Source organism: Megachile rotundata, chromosome 15, assembly GCF_050947335.1.
Source record: "Megachile rotundata isolate GNS110a chromosome 15, iyMegRotu1, whole genome shotgun sequence".
NCBI classification, from domain to species: domain Eukaryota; kingdom Metazoa; phylum Arthropoda; class Insecta; order Hymenoptera; family Megachilidae; genus Megachile; species Megachile rotundata.
In genome coordinates, this window is record NC_134997.1 from 9,074,653 (window position 1) to 9,097,312 (window position 22,660).

General features: G+C 31.1%; 2 protein-coding genes across 10 annotated transcripts; both read right to left on the reverse strand.

Annotated features, from left to right (window-relative positions):
- Nucleotides 1–496: 496 nt before the first annotated feature.
- LOC100882735 (sorting nexin-4) lies at nucleotides 497–4,662 on the reverse strand. 6 transcript variants are annotated; one of them, XM_012286128.2, is made up of 11 exons: nucleotides 3,978–4,662; nucleotides 3,804–3,851; nucleotides 3,003–3,109; nucleotides 2,740–2,941; nucleotides 2,570–2,675; nucleotides 2,392–2,501; nucleotides 2,179–2,331; nucleotides 1,860–2,070; nucleotides 1,658–1,805; nucleotides 1,458–1,572; nucleotides 497–1,383 (listed from the first exon to the last, which is right to left on the reverse strand). In XM_012286128.2, the coding sequence occupies exons 1-11, from the start codon at nucleotides 4,053–4,055 to the stop codon at nucleotides 1,333–1,335; spliced, it is 1,329 nt and encodes a 442-aa protein (XP_012141518.1). In that variant the 5' UTR covers nucleotides 4,056–4,662; the 3' UTR covers nucleotides 497–1,332. The 6 variants fall into 6 exon arrangements, with proteins under 6 accessions (XP_012141518.1, XP_012141519.1, XP_012141520.1 ...); XM_012286129.2 differs by having other exon boundaries at nucleotides 1,658–1,790; nucleotides 3,978–4,488; XM_012286130.2 differs by having other exon boundaries at nucleotides 2,194–2,331; nucleotides 3,978–4,487.
- Nucleotides 4,663–4,809: 147 nt separating this feature from the next.
- Nucleotides 4,810–21,962, reverse strand: LOC100882623 (synaptic vesicle glycoprotein 2B). 4 transcript variants are annotated; one of them, XM_076540338.1, is made up of 13 exons: nucleotides 16,191–16,466; nucleotides 14,172–14,239; nucleotides 13,889–13,951; nucleotides 12,371–12,532; nucleotides 8,688–8,850; nucleotides 8,019–8,140; nucleotides 7,354–7,598; nucleotides 6,877–7,034; nucleotides 6,298–6,490; nucleotides 6,117–6,231; nucleotides 5,651–5,810; nucleotides 5,467–5,594; nucleotides 4,810–5,278 (listed from the first exon to the last, which is right to left on the reverse strand). In XM_076540338.1, the coding sequence occupies exons 2-13, from the start codon at nucleotides 14,227–14,229 to the stop codon at nucleotides 5,208–5,210; spliced, it is 1,638 nt and encodes a 545-aa protein (XP_076396453.1). In that variant the 5' UTR covers nucleotides 14,230–14,239; nucleotides 16,191–16,466; the 3' UTR covers nucleotides 4,810–5,207. The 4 variants fall into 4 exon arrangements, with proteins under 4 accessions (XP_076396453.1, XP_076396452.1, XP_012141523.2 ...); XM_076540337.1 differs by lacking the exon at nucleotides 16,191–16,466 and adding an exon at nucleotides 15,314–15,621 and having other exon boundaries at nucleotides 14,172–14,575; XM_012286133.2 differs by lacking the exons at nucleotides 14,172–14,239; nucleotides 16,191–16,466 and adding an exon at nucleotides 21,701–21,962.
- Nucleotides 21,963–22,660: the final 698 nt, after the last annotated feature.

The window sequence follows — 22,660 nt, forward strand, 5'->3', positions numbered from 1 at the left end:
ATAAGACATTAGAATTCTACATATAACAAATATTAAATTGTTTTCGACGACACTAAATATGTTCATTGATAAAATCAATATTAATTGAATTTTTAATAAAACGGAACAGGTAGTGCCATCTAGCGGCAGAATGTATGAACTAATGAACCTACAGTTCTAAAACTGTGTAGTTCACCCTGTTTGTTGAAGAGATGGCGCCACTAGTTTTGCAAAAATTTAAATATTGATTTTATTGATTAATATGCTATATATTTATTAATATTGATTACACATTACTTTATAAGAAAGAAAACATGTATAAGAATGGCTTTTGGTGACTTGAAAATAAATTTTTTACCACTTTTATATCATTTCCTACCCTACCAACAAAACCACCCTACTCATACCTGCTGTACATAGATACATAGATACATAGACACATAGATAGATAAACTACATAGTAGTTTATTCCCTTACCTACAATTTTCCCCAGGAAAGAGAAATTTACACTACATAGTACAATACATATCACATAATTTTAATTACAATATAATTGAATCAGATTTACAATTTAAAAAAACAGATGAATATATTGTACTGTAATAATAATTCTAGTATTTGTATAATAGACATTCATCGATTTTAAATAGTCGTAGAGTATTACAAAACGTGTAAACTTAAATAATTGTTAGTGACGAAAACGACCCGTATTGTATGCTTTAGCTGCGATTACGAATTGCATTGAGAAACATATTTATTCACACGTATAAAACAGCATATATTTTAAATCCTAAATTTCGCAATTTATTAATAATATTCCTACTACATATTATGAAAAAATAAATGCAACAGCCGTATCCGAATGAGATACAATCGAAAGATTTGATCAACAGCAATTAAATTTAAATGCCTATTGAGCAGACAGAAAACAGTGTGTAAAATATTAGAACAATGACATTCCTACTTTCATTGTTGACGTACCAGAAATTTCGCTTGGTGACTTATATTACATATAAATCACGTAACTCTTGCTATCAGATAATCCTTAAGTACTATTTGAACATCCATGTAATTGGTAAATTGTATCTTACATTTACAACAAGAACATACTAAATACATATAAATATTAAATAATGCTTCACATATCTAATATGTTCAACATGAATCGTGTGTATATATAATATGTATATATATATATTATATAGTCTAACGTTAAATAATAGAAACAATCTTGTACATTCATGTTATAATAAGCGTACAGTATGAGTGAGCTTATAAATATAGGAATGTATATCGCACAAGAGATGTGGGAACAATTATTGTTCTGTGTCAGCTTAAATAAGACAAAATATTTTATGGCATACTTTCAAGACAACCTTTAATATGCTGCCAAGCTTGTAATCCCTGTAACGTTCAACAATAACTTTAGTACCTCCACCTGAAGATAGAGGGCGAATCATAACCTATAAACACTTTACCTTTCGAACAAGTTTAAATTGCAGGATACAGTAGTCCGCCAAAATATCTTTTAAATCCACCACTTTTTGGTGTTGGAATCTTTCAATATCCATCACTGCTTTTGCAGAGAAAGACCTAATAGTATTATTACATATTTAATACACAAACATATGTATCATTTTTTAAGATGGACATTAAGTATTTTATAAATGTGTCTTACTTCAAATCTTCATCCACACGTTTTACAGCTTCTTCTTGCTGTGCAATTCGCTGTTCCAACTGTAAAACTTTTAATTCGCGGACTTCTTCCGTATCCACGGAACCAAATAATCGCGACATTAAACCCGATTTACCTGGAACAATTCTTCCTGTGTTAAACATTATTTTGTTTACCAGAAATCTTGACAATATTTCTTACAAACCTTGCATAACCTTTTCCTTCTGTTCAAGTGCTGCAGTTAAAGCATCATGAGCTTCATCCTTGGCTAGTTGTAAAGCTTCCCTTCGTTTGACAACTGCTTGTAACGCAGAAGCCCCAAAGAGCCATTCTTTTAATTGGTCTGCTATTAATTCCTCTTCTTCAAGCGTTGTGTCTATTGTCGCTGCTAACGAATCCAGATAATGACCCGATTTCTAAGAAAAGAGGCTGTAATGCAGTGCGCTGTACAATACATACACGTCGGGCGTATTTTAATTATACCTCAAAGTTTAAGAATGTCATAGTATCATAAGATATTATACTTCAAACCTAAGTACCTGTAGTCCGTCACCCATTTCCCTTTCTATGGCACTCCATTCGCTAAACACACGACCATAATTAGCGTGTAATTTGTACAAGCTATATTGTTTTTCTACGAGCCGTGCGCGTACCCGAAGAAGATTACATAAATTATTCTGCAATGTTAAACAACATCAAACATATTATTCTGAACTACTGCTGAATAATCAAGATACCTGAAGTTCAATTCCATAATTTTTGATTGTTTCAAAACGTTTGTCTGGTTTCCTTAATCGTACCGCTACGCTGAGTGCTTTTAATTTTGATTCTGCTAATTGCAGGTATCCTGTTGTAGAGACAAACAATTATTATACTTGCTAATGAAATACAATTGTAGTAAAGTGTATAACTTACCAGTCTCTTTAATACTTTCTCTCCAGCCATCCTTCTGTTGTAAAAATCCCATAAAATGCACATCACGAGATAATACAGGATGGGATGCTACCCTCAAGAGGAAGTTCTTAAAAAAATTGTATAATGAGTATCTTAAATACATATCAGCAAATAAGTGTATATATGCATACCTCAAGACCTGCTCTACGCCTATCAACAAAGTCTGGATCAAATGTGTCTGTTGTTACTTTTTGCCACGCATATAAAACTTTTTTTTCTGGTAAAGGAGGCAGTACTATGTATGGATAAGAAACCTCTAAATAAGCTCGAAGCAGTTCAAATTCTGTATACCGGCGCCACAGAAAGCTCACTTCAGTGATTACACCTTTAGCTCTGTAACAATAATTCATGTACACATCTTTGCATAATATTTATGAAGAACATTCATACTTACTTAGTCTCAATGAGGTAGACTGTATAAAATTCTCTTAAATTTAATACTCCATTTGCTCGTTTTTCAGCCTCAGTTATTGAGATCTCCATGTGATCAAGTAATGAATCCTAATGTGTAATGAATAATACATGTAATCAAGGATATAAATTCATGTGATAATTACATATTGCTTATTGTTAGTATTTGTAATGTATTTCAATGATTGTAGGGATACAAGAGAAAAACAGATATAATTTAAATACATAGCTAATAAATTATACTTCACAATGGTACATTATTATTAATCTGAGAATAAAACTGATTAAGTTTACAGCATACAGATACGGTTATATAATACGACAACATTCACTGATATCCAACTTTATGCTACCACATATTTCTTAAAGATATCATATGTGGGTTTAAATACCCTACATACTGTGTATATGTACGTGTATACTGCAACCACTGCAAATACTATTTCAGTGGTGCTCAACTGAACAATGAAAGACCTACTTTATTGTACGTATGAAGAAAATAGGAAATTATTACAATTATATGAATAATTTTTTTTGAGGAAGGGATGTTTTATTTCAGACAGTTATACATTTTTTAAGAACAATTGCATTTTATTACAGATGGATACGAAGTCATTAACTTTAATACAATATGCAGTGAATAAAAGCATAGTTAAATGAAGTTTATTATCACTACAATTGTAAAAAAAAAGACTGTGAAATGCTATATATGGAACATAAAAACTTGACAATAACAAAACATGAGAATCACTGCCTACCGCTTCAGTTCTTTCACAATACTTACATTTTCGGTATAGTAATTTATTGTATCTTCAGTAGTAATAATATTGTTCTTCAGTGATTACAAAAACAGAAAATAAATAGATATTTTTATAAAAGAACACGAGTAACAAGCGTTCGAAATAAGCCGTCAAGTATTGATTTAGTGGAGGAGCTGAAACGGAAAGGGAATATTCACCTCTTTCTGCGTTTCTGTGGTGGTCATGTTCGCATTTGCCTCCCTTTGATAATTCCCGTTCTGGAACACTTCTTCCATGGTGCCTAGCCGGCCTAAAAATCTACGAAGCGACCAAGAAACTCTGATATTTTCACATTACGTTCACTTTCTCCATTTCTGACAAAACCACTTCACTTGACGAGGCGCTGTAGGTTGTCACGAACTAAATTCCCTCGAATGCGCTGATAACGAAACTGTTTTATCAGCCGCCGTTCTTCAAACATTTTTCTTGAAATTAATTCCTTTATTTTATACAATCTTTATAAACAAACTGGTGGAAGATAAGTATGGAATACTTTTTGCAGGTTCTTATAAACTTTCTAGGGACTTTGGAGACTCACGTTGGAACAGGGGATGCAGCTAGTCATTAGGGGTGGCATTTGCGCATGCATATTTGATACAAACCTACAGGAACGCATTTTGATTGTAAATATGTGTCGGATAAATTCTTTTACTTTTCAAGCAAATAAAATTTACTATAACTAGAAATAAATATAACAATATTAGAATATTAGAAATTAGAGTATGTTAAAGTTGCTTTGGGGTTAAATGGAGAAGCCCATGAGTCTGATACTCAATTTTTAATATCTCAAGAACGAGACCACCGATTGCAAAACTGTAAAGGATTTTTTGATTCATTTCAGTCTGAAGAATACACTCATAATAATTTTAAGAATATAACAAAGTTTTTAATATTTTTTTCTTAAGACTCTTGCTGTTAGTATAAATTGTTTTCACAATTTTGTGCTTATTTAATACTTCAGTCGACGAAAATAATGTGTTCACATTAAAATAATAATAAAATAGATTTATTATATAACAATAATGATCCTTTTTGTTACATCGTTTCATCACGACGCAACTCGACTGATTACCTAACAATTCACTGGTTGACGAAACGATTAAAATACGATGAAGGATTAGTCTAAAATAATTATTTCACGCTGTTTAACTACGAGACTCACTAAAAGTTTCAGGTATGACGCTGGTTCCGCGGATCGAGTTTAATTGCACGAATATATAAAACGGTGATCTTATGCTACATGAGTATAACTGTATATTTACATATTTACATGATAAAAATAATCATGCATCGAAACTACACACAGTCGACGAAAGACCAGGGACGTATTTACAAGCGAATGTTTTATTCCTAGATGTGTATGCGTATTTTATCCAATATGGCGGTTCTCAGGCGAGCTGTTTCGATTTATCCTTGCCGGAGTGCTTCCGGGGAAGAAGAGTAACCAATAAGGCCGATACTGAAAATTTTTAAATATTAATCCTTCAGTAATTTCTTATAATAAATAATATGAGACATAAATTAATAAATAAGAGACATAAATAAATTGTAAGAAAAATTTTAGTAATAAATTGTAAGATAAATTTTTACCCATTACTTCAGAAATTATGTAAATTATATTATATTTAAATGTGTGTCACAATTTACCTAAAGAAGCAGAGCCAATCATGACGAAAGGACCCAAACATGACAAGTCGAATAAAATTGGGAATAACAAGTTTCCTATGACTGCCCCAATTCTGCCAACCATCATAGTTAAACTAACCGCCATAGTTCTGAAAGTATGAGATAATTGATGAGCCAGAACAATAAAAAATTAAAATTTGCATACCTGAGACAGGTGGGGAAATTGTCGACTATAACATTTATGACACAGGCACCGCCTATGCTGGACATAGCCACGAAAACTGAAGACAAACCGAGAATGCTATTGGTATTGTCTGCCCAATATAGGGATGCGCAGCAAGCTGCGGCCACCATGAAACAGGTCGCTAAAAATGAATCATTAGATTAAATAACACTATTTTATGCTTGCAAAATATTATAGCGAAAATTATAAAATAGATTTATTATTCAGCTGTTATAATTCATCAGTCAGATTAAATATTTAATGGTAACAATATTTTATACTTCAGCTTGTAAAATATTATAGTGAAAATTATAAAATAGGTTCAAATTTGTAGAAAAATGTAAACATAAATAAACACTGTTTCTTTTTATGATGGTATAAGCATCATTCTTTGCTCCTTGCATAAATTAAAATTACATGATAAAATAAATAATTTAAATGATCTTACCTATCAGCTTCTTCTTTCCTATAACAGTGATTAACGATCCCGCTAAAGTATATCCTACAACACCAGTTGTAGCTATCACAATAGAATTGATGAATACTGTTGAATTCAATTCCGCCTGAAATGACACAAAAATGTACTAATTGCAACAAACTAATAAATGTGTATAATTATGAATGTATACCGGTATGCATTCGTGAGCAACGTTTGAAGTTTCATTCTTGAAACTTGAGAAGGAACTATGATTGGTTTGCTGTTGGCCTAACATGTAACAGAAGCGCGGCTGGCTGCTCGAATATTCTTGTTTCATGTAATCGTGCTTGAAATGCTCCATCATTGTGAATAGTTGCGGCATCCATAGTCTGATGGAGTTTGACCTAAAAATCGACAATTAGTTAATTGACTTTTGTTACAATTGTCACAAAATTTTTGCAAAATTTGAATGTTGACTCTTCAAATTTCTTGATTTTATATTCTTTTTTTATAATTTAAATTTGAACATTGACTCCTCAGATACATTTCTATTACTCCTCAAATATCTCAGGACATTTTACAAATTTTGTACGAGCAAATATTTACGTCCAATATAGGTGGGCCATATAGCGAGAGTCTACTACAACAACGCTTATACGGGAGTCTACGTTTATTACAAGAAGTATAAAAGGTTTAATTACAGAATATGTAACTTTCTAACGAAAGAATTAAAAATTACAAAGAGTACGTGAAGAGTTAATGGTGGAATTTAGAAGGAATCGATTCTAACCCTATTGTGGCTCCGAGTTGGATCAAACTGATGGCGATGAGCTTGAAGATATTCGGCGACGAGAACAATGGTTTAATTTGCAACCAACCCGAATGCAATTTGTCCTTCAGACTGTTACTGCATGTTTCCACGGAATATTCGTCCTCCAGATCTTTTATCTGTAAATAATAACAATTATCAGACATTTGTACTGGACAAATTTTTCGTAAATTATACAATGTTTCTATCAAAATGTATTACATCCAAAAGAACTTGTACATAAAACTAGTTAAACGTAGAGCTAGTTAATCGCAGAGCTAGTTAATCGTAATTATTATAATAGTACTTGAAAGAAGCAACGTTCCAAGAAATCCTAATTTACAATAAAGGTCCTCCACAATTAAGCCGGAAGCAATTAAATGCCTTTTCGATAAGATAACGAGAACAAGATCGCACGTCACTTTTTTGTGGAAAAAACCTAATTTTGGCGTTACTCACCGGATACGTGTCCGGCTCTTTGCCGGTGTTAACCGAGTAGATCTTCTTGAAGACCTCGAGGGCTTCTTCGCGTCTGCCTTTCAATAAAAGGAAACGCGGGCTCTCGGGGAAAGCGTACAGGGCCACGCATGCAAGGAATTCTGGCAACGAACAGATTGCCAGAAATACTCTCCAGGAATTGATTTCCATCGCTCCGCTTCCTAGATTTATGGTCCATTTTTGGGGTATGATCAGCCATGCTATGCCTGCAATTATTTATGTACTTACTCCTTGCGTTCTTGGGTTTTGACTTAAACTTCTTGTGATGCTTTTAGGATGAATTAGGACAAAACTTCATAACTGAATCACGTCGATTATATATGATGACCACAATAAAATTGTATTGTTACTAATGCAAAATGGCGAGTATTAGTGCACTACAAAAATGAAATTATTTAGCGTTTAAATTATTTTGAGAAATTCGTAAAATTTTTTTTAAAATTTGACAATAATCGAACATTACGTGTGGTACATTATAGTGTACATAATAGATGTATATCATATTACATTGCATATTACATTGACACATTTGATTATAATTAATTAGACTGATTATAGTCCACATTACATAAATGAAAATTAGTGTCGATTTTTCGTGTTATCATGAATTATTATTGAATACTTACAAGGTAGAGAGATGTTTCCTAAGGAGAAGAAGACTCCTAGCCACATATAGCTGCGAGATCGATGCGTCTCGTTGTGTATTTCAGCTAAGTATGACATCAACGCTGCATATGGACCAGATATACTGTGAATATAATTACAAAATTTGATTGGGATGTGAAGCTTCAAGGTGAAGTGGATTCAAGATGAGTCCACTTGATGAAGTAGAACGATATATGAAGAACATTGACTCATTAACAAATGTCATTGAAAATGATGTAGGTCTAAAAGAAATATAATAGCAAAGATTTTTCAGTAGATAAGAAAACGCAGTTGTATGTAATTTTATTTTATTCAAATTCAACAAATTAAATATCAATGATATAAGTCTAAAAGAAACATAATAGCAAAGACTTTTCAGCAGATAAACACAGTTTGCTGTATCTAATTTTATTTTAATTTTTAAATTTGAATTTATTAGATTTTATTTCAATTTTAATATACTTTGGTCTATTTCATTACAATGTGTCTCCATTTAATGAAAGATAAAGATGGGAAATATAATGAATGCACATTGGTAGTATATCATTGTTTAAGGTCAACAGTTGTCAAAGATTGTAATTGCAAGAACGAGTAGAAATTAATAAGCAACATTCTATTAGGCTGTTTGTATTACAGCTTTCTCTACTTACATCACACCGTCGAGGAATTTGAACAAAATTAAAAGCCAAGAGGTATGCGAGAAACATGTTGCCACGCTCAGAAGTCCGGTGAACATATAGCCATAAACCATAATCTTCCTACGACCAAATGTGTCGGTCATGAAGCCCCAGAAAAACGAGGTGCTGATCATACCTGAAAATAAGTGGAGCTTTAATAATAATAGTCTAGTTTGAAACTTTGGTAAGTGATGTAAATTGGTCTCTCGTTATATTGCCACATTTGTGCGGACATTAGAACTTGTATGCACACTAGTAGGACTTGTATGTACATTAATAGGACTTCTGTGCACAATAATAGCACTTATACACTGGTAGGATTTGCTCATTGTAAGGATTTATAAATTGCAATATAACGAGAGTATACTGTAGTCATGCAATCATAGCAGTTACTAATTGGTTGTGATTATTAGCTTTCACAGAACATATTTACAGGACTGTAATAGTCAATAGTGTAATTATGAAGATCTACGTGGATTATGCAATATAACGAGAGTAGTGTAGTCCTATACTCTACTGCAGTTATCTGCAAATTGTAATTATTAAATCTTAAGGGACATATAACTATAATAGTAGTTAATGGTATAATAGTGTAATTATAAGAATCTATATCGATTACTGCAATATAACGAGAGTGCACTAGTCCTATAGTCTACTGTACAGCAATCACCTGCATTCCTAGTTATTCAATCTTGCACGACTAAGAACAATAATACTAGTCAATATTTGAATAAAATTACAGTGTTCCTTACTACATACGTTTCTTTTCACTGTGATAGTCAATGTGTCATACTTCAAAGTTTATTCAATATTTCTACGAAACTTATCAGTGAATAAGTCGATATAAATATAATTGCTTAGATTCCTGTTACCCTTAAGAAACTAAAAAGTACAATTTAAATGAAAAAAATTAAAACTACATCTAAAATGATCTCTAAAATGACTGCATCTCAAATACTGATTAAACGCAGATAAACGGGGAAAGTTAATTTTTTTAGTCATACAAACTACACGACGTTACAAACTTTCCTTCAAAATATAATACATATTATCATATGTGACAATATGTAATAATTTACCTATGAGCAACGTACATGTTTAAATTAAAAAAGCAGACATCAAATCCGTAGGTGTATACCAATAAGGTCATAAATTAATTTCAACCGTTGATATTTATGTTTATAAATACCAATGCCACCGTGGGTACTTTCCATTTTCATAAATTCTCGTATCTTGCTTATCTGTTTCTATTATTGCCATATCTTTGCAAAAGAACATGGCTACCGAGTGTACACTGATACGATGTTGATCGGTGAAAAGAAGGTAACATTGTTCGTCAACAGTTAATTAATCGGGTGCCATAAAGAAATTTCCACGAATCCTTTCCCTTATGATCGTTTGATTCATTGTGTATAACTTGTGTCGACTTGTCGGTTGTGTCGGTTTATTTTGAATCATCCACGAACACGTATTCAAATTTTTCAGATTAAGTGTTCCGAGAATGACATTCGAGATAAATTCTTTCCGCGAGAAACGTCTTCCTTCATATTCGAAGATTTAACATTCTTCTAGTTCAGGTTTTTCAAAGGTGTTTGTTTGGAATATTTTTGACATGACCACAATGAAAATCGACGTATGCAGTGGATCTTTGAAATTATTAATATTAATGATATGCATCATTCATTACCATATGATATAAACTATAAGCGCTATAATATTAATATTTTTGTGAATGCTACAAGTTAAGGAAGCCATTTTAAATTTTTTGTGTAACATAATTAGTTTTGAAGCAATTCTATGAACAAGATTCAACCTTGACAAGGTCAAATGAAGATTAAATTGTAGCGGAGTACAATAGTTAGCACTTTACCCCTTGTCTTACAATATCACATTGGGGACCCTACAGTTCAAATACAGGGCGTTTCACAATTAGTATAGGTCTCTGAATTGGTAGCTGACGTGATTCTGAATAAGATTTCCCTTTGCAAAAATGGGGTAGGAAGCTTCGTTTTTGAATTATTAAGGAAAAACACAGACCAATCAGAGCGCGAGGACTATGCATGCGCAGACGCGAGAATGTCAGCTTCGGATAGCGCGTAGTTATCTAATGTGTGGTAATCCAACGCGTAGTAATCCAACGTGTAGTAATCCAGCGTGTGAATATCCAACGCGTAGTAATCCAGCGCGTGGATATTCAATGCATAGTAATCCAACGCGTAGTAATACAACGCGTGGTAATTCTACGCATACGAATCTAACGCGTGGAAATCTAGCGCGTAGTTAACCAACGCGTAGTAATGCATCGCGTGGTAATTCTACACTTAGTAATGCAACGTGTGGTAATTCAATGCATAGTAATTCAACGCGTAGTAATCCAACGCGTAGTAACCCAGCGTGCGAATATCTAACGCGTAGTAATCCATCGCGTGGATATTCAACGCGTAGTAATCCAACGCGTAGTAATACAACGCGTGGTAATTCTACGCGTAGGAATTTAACGCGTGGAAATCTAACGCGTAGTTAACCAACGCGTAGTAATGCAACGCGTGGTAATTCTACACTTAGTAATGCAACGTGTGGTAATTCAATGCATAGTAATTCAACGCGTAGTAATCCAACGCGTAGTAACCCAGCGTGCGAATATCTAACGCGTAGTAATCCATCGCGTGGATATTCAACGCGTAGTAATCCAACGCGTAGTAATACAACGCGTGGTAATTCTACGCATACGAATCTAACGCGTGGAAATCTAGCGCGTAGTTAACCAACGCGTAGTAATGCAACGCGTGGTAATTCTACACTTAGTAATGCCTCGTGTGATAATCCAATGCATAGTAATTCAACGAGTAGTAATCCAACGCGTAGTAACCCAGTGTGTGAATATCCAACGCGTAGTAATCCAGCGCGTGGATATTCAACGCATAGTAATCCAACGCGTAGTAATACAACGCGTGGTAATTCTACACGTAGGAGTCTAACGCGCGGAAATCTAACGCGTAGTTAACCAACGCGTAGTAATGCAACGCGTGGTAATTCTACGCGTACTAATGCAACGTGTGGTAATCTAACGCGTAGCAATCAGAGCGTGAAGATTACACGCGCTCAGCCACTAGGCTCGAAGTTGCCGCTCTCGCGTCTGCGCATGTGCAATCCTCGCGCTCTGATTGGTCCGTGTTTTTCCTTAATAATTCAAAAAGGAAGCTTCCTACCCCATTTTTGCAAAGGGAAATCTTATTCAGAATCGCGTCAGCTACATTGAACCTACACTAGTTATAACACCCTGTATAAACCACCCTCGTATTTTCATTTTGCCTTCAATTCTGATTACAATCTAATCCTACCTAACATTCTAACTTTCTTCAGCTGTCATTGTAACTATCTGTGAACAACGTCCAGAAAATTATAGGTTAAGGAATTGCCCCACAAAATACATCTGTAGAATTTTGCAGGGCCAAAGGTACAAAGTGCGAAGAATGTGTTTTTATTTACCATGTATGCCCTCCTACAAACACATTCTCTAAAGAGCCCGCAGTGCATGTACACCGTGTAATACGCACGAAGTCGAACCGTACCGAATTGCACTTTGAATGCCTGTACAAGCTCAACCTGTAATTACAGTGGCGTTTTATGTGATTACAAAAACATGAGTATACAACCTGCGAATGTCATCGAGTTGAGGAGACCCTTGTGGAACATGGTGAGGCCCAGGTCGCATTCTGCGGACGGTAAAACGTACGACATGGCCGACGACGAGAAGATACTGGAGAAACTGGCGGGCAACACGGCCAGTAGTAATAAGTAGTTGAACTTTCCATAACCTGTTGGGAAAATTGCGTTGAGCAATTAGCGAAGTTGTTGGAATTGTGTTAGGTATTTTAGAGGTGAATTATTAAAATTAACTTGATAGTTGTTTACATTTTTGTGGTGTTGCGCTTGCGGATGGTGGTAGGTGGATGTTTAGATGTTTAGGTATGTGAGTGTTGGGAATCTGGGGAATTTGGGATGTTGGGGATAGAGGGATTCGAGGATTTGGAGATTTAGGGATTTTTGGAATTTTGGAGATTTGGGAATTTAGGAATCAAGGGAATTTGGGATGTAGGAATCTAGGAATTTGAGAATTTGGGGATTTGGGTACTTGAGAATTTGGAAATTTGAGGATTTAGGAATTTAAGAATTTGAAAATTTAGGTATTTAGGAACCTAGGGAATTAGAGATGTAGGAATCTAGGGATTCAAGGATTTGGTGGTTTTGGGATTTAGGGATTTGGGAATTGGGAAACTTGAGAATTTGGGAATTTGGGAATTTTGTAATTTAGGAATCCAGCAATCTAGGGAATTAGGGACGTAATAATCTAGGGATTTTAGGATTTGGTGATATAGGGATTTAGGGGTTTGTGAATTTGGGAATTTAGGAATTTGGGAATGTGGGGATTTGGGAATTTGGGGATTTAGGAATTTGGAAATTTGGAAATTTGGGAATTTAGGAATTTGGAAATTTGGAAATTTGGGAATTTAGGAATTTGGAAATTTAGGAATCCATCAATCTAGGAAATTAGGGACGTAATAATCTAGGGATTTTAGGATTTGGTGATATAGGGATTTAGGGGTTTCTGAATTTGGGAATTTAGGAATTTAGGAATTTAGGAATTTGGGAATGTAGGGATTTGGGGATTTAGGAATTTTGTAATTTAGGAATCCATCAATCTAGGGAATTAGGGACGTAATAATCTAGGGATTTTAGGATTTGGTAATATCGGGATTTAGGGGTTTGTGAATTTGAGAATTTAGGAATTTGGAAATTCAGTTATTTAGGCATTTAAGAATCTAGGGATTTAGGGAATTGGCTACCTGTGAATTTGAGAGTTTGTGAAAATAAAAATTTGGGACTTTAGTATCTTTGAAAATACAGAAATCTAAAAATTAACAAATTTAAATATTTAGCTCACAAATGATCAACTATAAAAATTATATTAAAAAATTTTGAAAAGCTATAATTTTCCAAATAGCAAATTTTCAAATTCTAAATTTGACTAAACTGAACAAATGAACAATACCCTATTTTTTCTAAATTTGTTTCATTTCAAATATTTTACATTCTACCTACATCAAATTATTCGTAACTTTTACATATATTTCAACATCAATTTAATATAATAATGAATAAATAATGCTTACCAGTGCTTATTATTGCTCTTTCGAAATCTGCCGGTCCAGACTCCTCAGACTTTGAGTCTTCAGCTTTAATTTAAAACAAATAATTTTATTTTTCTACTACACTTTACTCAGTATACGCCTCTAACTAGATGATCAACAATTCTTATACTATCATCGAAAATAAATTGTTTAAAGAATTTGTGTGACGTAACCACAAATGCATTATGCAATAAGAAGGCTGGCGCAACCTTAAAAATTTTGTTAAAAAAATTAAGGAAACAAGGAAAATTATTAAACAACATACGTCGCCAACGAGTATAGTTGAACAAGGAAAACATGTTCCAAATTCGTTTAAATACCATGGTTCACTTTCTGCACTCAACGAAAATTAATTAACAATTTTTAATGCGATTTTGTTTAGGAAAATTAAATTTATTTATGAAGAATTATACATTGTAAGAAAATTTAAATATTTATTTATTTATTATTTAATGTTCTTGTGTTTATTTATTTGTTATTTGATGTTCTTATATTTATTTATTTGTTATTTGATGTTCTTATATTTATTTATTTATTATTTAATATTCTTATGTTCATTTATTTCTTATATTTATTATTTATTTTTAAATATCATCTATTTTAATATTTTTCAAGATTAACTAATTTTTACAAATTTAATTTGTAATATTTTCAATTGGATCCAGATTCCTAATATCATAGAATAAATTAGTTATTTTTATTAAATTTGAATTAATTATTTTCGAACCTGCACGTTAAATATTAAATTTGAATTATTTAAAAAATACTTAATTCCCTAATTAATTCTCTGACAATTACTGCAGTTACAAATTTATCAATTATTATTTTCTAACCTCCATGTTATATTTTAAAGAATTATTTAAAAAAATGGTTCATTCCCTAATTAATTATCTGACAATTACAATGACACGATATTTAACAATAATAATTATCCTCGAACCTCCACGTTATATTTTAAATTTGAATCATTTAAAAAAAATAATATACTGAATTTTTCAAATATTCGAATTATTTCAAAAATTCCTATTTAAAGGAATTTAAAATAAAATTCCTTCCCTACTTAATAGAGATAATTCCTTCCCTTTTCTCTGATAATTAATTAAGTGCAGTAACACGACAATTATCAATAAAACACGTGTCTCTAATCGACCGTTTCCTCGTTTTTCAAAACTTCCGAAGCTATGTACGTCGTCGAGCATGATGTACATTTGCGTCACAAAACATGGTTTGTTATTCGAAAACTCGCTTTATCAAAAACCACGTGCAAATGTTGATAAATACCACGATGAACAATTAAAAAACTCCTTTGCCGAATTCTATTTATACCCAGATTTACATCAAGGCTGATACACTTAATTTAGAAAAGAGTAATTAGCGAGAGAAAAGAATTAGCAGCTGACAAATTACCGAGTTCAAGGATTTAACGTGTGTGTTACACGTCATGTAATTGGACGAGTGTGTGTCGCATTTTAATAGCGATTTAATGGTGATCAACGATTATTAACGGTAATTTATCTAGTTTTAATAATGTGCTTCTAATAATCGAGGGGTAATAATAAAGTGATAATAGAATGCCTGATATGTGCAAATTTTTTTGTTTTACTTTGAAATTTATTTTAGGTATGTATAAAGCTTGATATGTATAGGTAGCTTGTTAAGTTTTTTTATTTCAGAATTTAGTATATAACGTATCTAAATATTTTTTTTTAAATTTAGTGTATGAGGTGTATCTAAATATTTTGGGTATATTTCAAAATTTAGTATATAACGTGTATTTAAATATTTTGGGTATATTTCAAAATTTTGTATATAACGTGTGTATAAAATATTTTTCTTATATTTCAAAATTTAGTGTATAATGGATGCCTAAATATTTTTCTAAAATTTCATAATATACACTTAATGAAGGTTTTACACAGGTGCTTTGAAAATTTCAAAATTTAGCACATAACTTGTATTTAAATACTTTTTTAATATTTCAAAAATTAGTATATAACGTGTACCTAAATATTTGTTTGAAATTTCAAAATGTTCAAAATTTAATCAAGGTTTTATAGAAATTTTTAAATTCGAAAATTTAGCACATAAGGTGTACCTAAATATTTGTCTGAAATTTCAAAATATTTCAAATTTAATCAAGGTTTTATAGAAATTTTTAAATTAAAAAATTTAGGACATAAGTATAAGCCTAATATTTTTCTAAAACTTCAAAATATTCCAAAATTTAAAAAATCAAGGTTTTATAGCTATTTTTAAATTCGAAAATTTAACACAAAACATGTACCTAAATATTTTTCCAAAATTTCAAAATATTTCAAATTTAGCCAAGGTTTTATAAAGATTTTTAAATTCGAAAATTTATCACACGTTGATTATATAATAAATAATTATTTGCTCTATTTAAATATACACAGTCGGTTCACACAGTCGGTTTAAATTTCAAGATTTAGTACAGTAACTATATAAATTTAATTTAGTTTAATTAACTGTTTAATTTGAAAATTTTACGCGAACCGAAATCAGTTTGATGAAACGTTCGACGTTTCATCAAACGTTTAACTGAGGAGATTGTATAGGACGCAGCTTAAATACCTGTTTACGTCAACAGTTTATTATTTCTATTTGATCTTGCAAATGTAATCCTAGTCAGCATATCTGAAAAGTCTGTGTATTTCGAATATGACTGAGACATAACCTAAAATTGTAAAATGATAGAGAAAGAGGAGTAATATTTCATTAGAAAGAATTTCAAACTCAAATTATTATAATATTATATATAATCGTAGATAACATGTCTGAAATGACTCTCTCTCCTTCGAGTTTCTATGACATAACCTAAAATTATAAAATGTCGAAGAAAGAAGAGCAATATTGCATTAGAAAGTATTTCTAACTGAAAATTTCTACATAAAATTATCCTCAAACAGTAATTAATAATATCAAACTTTTGTACTATCAAATATTGTATAATTAAATACTGCATTATTAAACATTATTAAACATTTATAAAATATAGCGGCACTCGTTGTGAAACGCGGTGTATTTTCACATTTCAAAAAATCGACAGCCATTAAATGAAATGTTACACGTTGTTCTTAATAACATCGTTTAAATAAAATAATCTTGAATAAAATTAAACAACTTTTAAATTAAAAATTAATTTAAATGAATAATATATAAGTTAAATCAATTTAAATATATAATATATGTATAAGTTAAATTAATTAAAATATATAATATAAAAATACCAAACTTCTCAAAATATATCTGCATATATGTATAATATTAAATGTAAATGATAGAATTAATAATGATAACTGGAACAGAAAATTTGTCGATTAATTTAATAACATAAGCAGTCGACAAACCTTATGTTTGATACAGTTGTTTCAACTACGCTAATTTTTTATGCATATCCTATTTAAAGTATCCAAGAGGAGCTTATCCATTAAGAGACAGTAATAAATCATCAGAACATCATCATCATCATTGTGATACTTAACATTTCGCTAGGTGGAAGAACACTGACAGAAAATTCAATTATAGCCATGACGTTTATGGAGAAGATATAATATAAACAAAGATAATGATCATTGAACGAGCTAATTGTGTCACGAACAATCATTCAAAAGATTACGTGATAACATAGTAATGATAACATAGTAACGTTAGTAATTTGGTAACATAGTAGTTTTTGACAAATATAATCTTAATTGGAAAGTAATTTGAGAATTTGGTAACTTGAGAACTTGGTAATTTGAGAACTTGGTAACTTGAGAATTTGGTAATTTGAGAATTTGGTAATTTGAGAATTTGGTAATTTGAGAATTTGGTAACTTGAGAATTTGGGAACTTGAGAATTTGGTAGCTTGAGAATTTGGTAGCTTGAGAATGTGGTAATTTGAGAACTTGGTAACTTGAGAATTTGGTAACTTGAGAATTTGATAACTTGAGAATGTGGTAATTTGAGAACTTGGTAATTTGAGAATTTGGTAATTTGAGAATTTGGTAGCTTGAGAATTTGGTAATTCGAGAATTTGGTAATTCGAGAATTTGGTAATTCGAGAATTTGGTAATTTGAGAATTTGGTAATTTGAGAACTTGGTAATTTGAGAATTTGGTAACTTGAGAACTTAGTAATTTGAGAATTTGGTAACTTGAGAATTTGGGAACTTGAGAATTTGGTAACTTGAGAATGTGGTAATTTGAGAACTTGGTAATTTGAGAATTTGGTAATTTGAGAATTTGGTAGCTTGAGAATTTGGTAACTTGAGAATTTGGTAATTCGAGAATTTGGTAACTTGAGAACTTGGTAACTTGAGAATTTGGTAACTTGAGAACTTGGTAACTTGAGAATTTGGTAGCTTGAGAATTTGGTAACTTGAGAATGTGGTAATTTGAAAACTTGGTAATTTGAGAATTTGGTACTTTGAGAACTTGGTAATTCGAGAACTTGGTAATTCGAGAATTTGGTAATTTGCGAATTTCTTAACTTGAGAATTAGGTACTTCGATAATTTGAAAACTGATAAATTTGAAACTTTGAGAATCCGAAAAGTTGATGTTCTCAAATTAAAAACCCAAAAAATTCCTAAATTCGCAAACCTCAAAATTCGAACATTAAGAAACTCATTTCGTTAATTCACAAACGCGTTAAGAACTGATCGGACGTAACTGATAACGAGGGAAAATTCCGTAACACGCTATACACGAGTTACGTTACAAATAAATATTAATAAACCCACTATCCTTCCTTTGCTTATCTCGTGTTTATCATAAACGAATGATTAATCGACGTATATTTCTTTGATGTCGCAATCCTCGACTGCTTCGATTTTTATTCACTTCCGGATAAATCTAGCATAACAATCACCTCTATTACATATATCTTATTAATGAACAATCTTTCGATTCAAACTCTAATTTCAATAATTCTTTATGGAACATCGATAAAACAAATACTAACAACGCAAATACATGAATAGTGTATTTTCATTCAAATAGTGTATTTTCTATTTTCAAAAATAGCAAATTGACCTTTGCTGATTATTTGATCAAATTACGGAGATATACATATATTTTACGATTGACGTGTCAGGTGAGTTTAACTTTGCTGCAGATAAATATTTTACGATCTTTTCCGTGTTCTACTCGTTCTACAATATTTCCCCATTTTATACTTTTCACGGAATCATTTTTGAATAAATTTTTATCACAAATATTTCAGTTACTTTTATTTGCAAATGAAAATTCTTGCAAGCTTAATAATAATCTGCAATTTTAATAAAATTTGATTACATTATAAAATTATGATTTTATGTTGTTTATTTAATATTGATTATTTACTAAATTAATTACTGTTATGTTCATTACTGATTCTCAACAAAAATTTTATATTTAATAAAGCAATTTTAGATATTAACTGTATTTGTATAATTTATGAAATCTTTGAAGACTGTTCAAAATTTTTTAAAAATTGTAAAAAGTATTATGTGTAACTTCAATCTCTGATCGAGTTATTTATAATTGATCATCAAGGTAGAACTTCAGTTATAACTTTAAAACTTTAGTTACAAAAATTCTTCATAACTGCACATCAAATTTTTCCACATAAATAAAGAAAAATTAATAACAAACATATACATTGTTAATAGCAAACATGTCTTAAATAATTTGTCCTAAAATAATTTTCTGTTAAATAATTTTTCAACGTAGCAATATAATTTTCTGCAACAAGGTTTGAGTTGCAAAATACATAAAATTAATAACAAACATATACATTGTTAATAGCAAACATGTCTTAAATAATTTGTCTTAAAATAATTTTCTGTCAAATAATTTTTCAACGTTGCAATATAATTTTCTGCAACAAGGTTGGGTTGCAAAATATATAAAATTAATAACAAATATATACATTGTTAATAGCAAACATGTCTTAAATAATTTGTCCTAAAATAATTTTCTGTTAAATAATTTTTCAACGTAGCAATATAATTTTCTGCAACAAGGTTTGAGTTGCAAAATACATAAAATTAATAATGAACATATCCATAGTTAATAGCAAACATGTTTTAAATAATTTGTCTTAAAATAATTTTCTGTTAAATAAATTTTCAAGTTGCAATATAATTTTCTGCAACAAGGTTTAAGTTGCAAAATACATAAAATTAATAATAAATATATCCATAGTTAATAGCAAACATGTCTTAAATAATTTGTCGTAAAATAATTTTTCAACGTTGCAATATAATTTTCTGCAACAAGGTTGGGTTGCAAAATACCAGTTTTTAAACTCGACAAAAATGATCAGGTTAGTCGAAGGGTAAATACAGCGTCTAAGCATCTAGGACAATTTTCACTACAAAAGGTCACCTACTTGCATCCGAACGATTGCACCAAATTTCTTACGAAATCGACCACGAGGCAAAGAAAAATGTTTACGTGACTTCTCAAAAGTTTCTTGCCACACGCAATACGTGATTCCCTGACTTTTCAGTTCACTGCCTGACGAATATCATAAACGGAAGGTAAAACAATATTCGCGAATAAAATTCTCGCCGAATTGACTTTGTGTTGTGCATGGATTTCGAAATTGGCGATATTAAACACTTTTCGTTTCAATGTCGTGGTTGTTTCAAAACTTGTAACGAAATGAGTCGATGGTTTATAAATTGAGACATTTTGTGGTCGCAGATCAATTTGGTTAAGTAAATTGCTTTTCAGAGTGGTATAAATTCGAGTAATATATCATTTTTTTAGTTTTTGTTGAATTTGTTGAATTTTTTTGAATTTTTGTTGAATTTGTAGGATTTTAATTTTTGTGGATTTGTAGGATCTTAATTTTTGTTGAATTTGGAGGACTTTTTTGGTTTTTGTTGAATTTTTAGAATTTTAATTTTTGTGGATTTGTAGGATTTTAATTTTTGTTGAATTTGTAGGACTTTTTTGAATATTTGTAGAATTTGGAGGATTTTAATTTTTGCTGAATTTGTAGGATTTTTTTGAATATTTGTAGAATTTGTAGGATTTTTATTTTTACTGAATTTGTAGATTTTTTCATTTTTGTAGAATTTATGGGATTTTAATTTTTGTAAAATTTATGGGATTTTAATTTTTATAAAATTTGGAGGATTTCGTTTAATTTTTGTGGAATTCGAAAGATTTTTATTTACGTAGAATTTGGAGGATTTTTTAATTTTTATAGAATTTGTAAGATTTTTTACATTTCTGTAGAATTTATAGGATTTAAAAAATTTTTGTAGAATAATTTTTAATAATTGTAGCCAAAATTTTTACAAATTATAGACACAGTCTTTGTCATAAATTGTAGCTACAATTTTGGTAAAAAAATTGTGAATGCAATTCTTGTAACAAATTATAGAACACAATTTTTGTAACAAACTGTAGAACACAATTTTTGCAACAAATTGATATTTCAAATTGCAAAATAATTCTGACTATAAAATATCTAACAATGACTCTAACAATAAAATTCTTTTAAATCAAACCTGTAATTCTTTTAAATCGAACACAAAATCCTAACTTCTTCGAAAATTAAAAATAATTTGAAAGTCACCAAAAATTGAAAGCTAACAAAATTTTAAAATTAGCAAAATTCGAAAGTCACCAAAAATTGAAAGCTAACAAAATTTTAAAGTTAGCAAAATTCGAAAGTCACCAAAAATTGAAAGCTAACAAAATTTGAAAGTTAGCAAAATTTGAAAGTCAGAAAAAATTGAAAGTTGACAAAAATTCTGAAGAGCAGTAATTTCAAAAAACTTGACAATTGACTTACCTGTATATTTCATCGACGAATGCATTAAATATCCTTGATGTCCCCCGTTCCTCTCAATCCTCAAAGAACAATTGTCACAGCGAACAATTCACAACAAGACTTCTCACAAAAAGACTATTAGTTTATTTCTCAAAAAATATTTCAAAAATCGCGGTCACCCTTTGTGAAAGAACATGCACGTCAAATGCAAGAAGAAGCGGAGAGTAGTTTCAGCTGCACGCACCGTAGATGCCTGCCGCGAAACTACAATTCCCGCTAAAATCGCGAACACAAAAGCCACCTGTGTCGTTTATGTAAATCTCGATCCTGGTGGGGCGAAACTGGTTGTTAAAGTCGATCGTACGGGAGATAGGTAAAAAATCTCACCTCTCCACCCGCACCTGACCATGTGATCGTCATAATCGTGTCGTTTAGGGACTTTGACCTAGGGCCCTCATTCAAGCTTCCCGTTTCCGGATTTACAGGACCTCCGATGGGGTGCAGTCGTGGTTATTCATGAGCTGATAATATTTGCTTGCAAATTCGAGAGATTACTTTGTGCATTTCTATGTTTTTAAATTGGAACATTTTTGGACTTCAGAGACATAAATTTTTGGATTTTGACAAATTTGCAAACGTTTAAATTTTTAGATTTCTAAGTTAGCAAATATCAAAATATCTGGATTGTGAAGTTTTTGAATTGTCAAATTTCCAGGTTTCTAAATTTTCACATTCCAAATGATCAAATATCTAAACACATGAATTTCCAAGTTTTCAAATTTTCAAACATTCAAGTTTCTAAAATATCAAATACTCAAATGTTCAAACTTCCAAGCATTCAAATTCTCAAATATTCAAACTTCCAAGCATTCGAATACTCAAATATTCAAACTTCCAAGCATTCGAATACTCAAATATTCAAACTTCCAAGCATTCGAATACTCAAATATTCAAACTTCCAAGCATTCAAATTCTCAAATA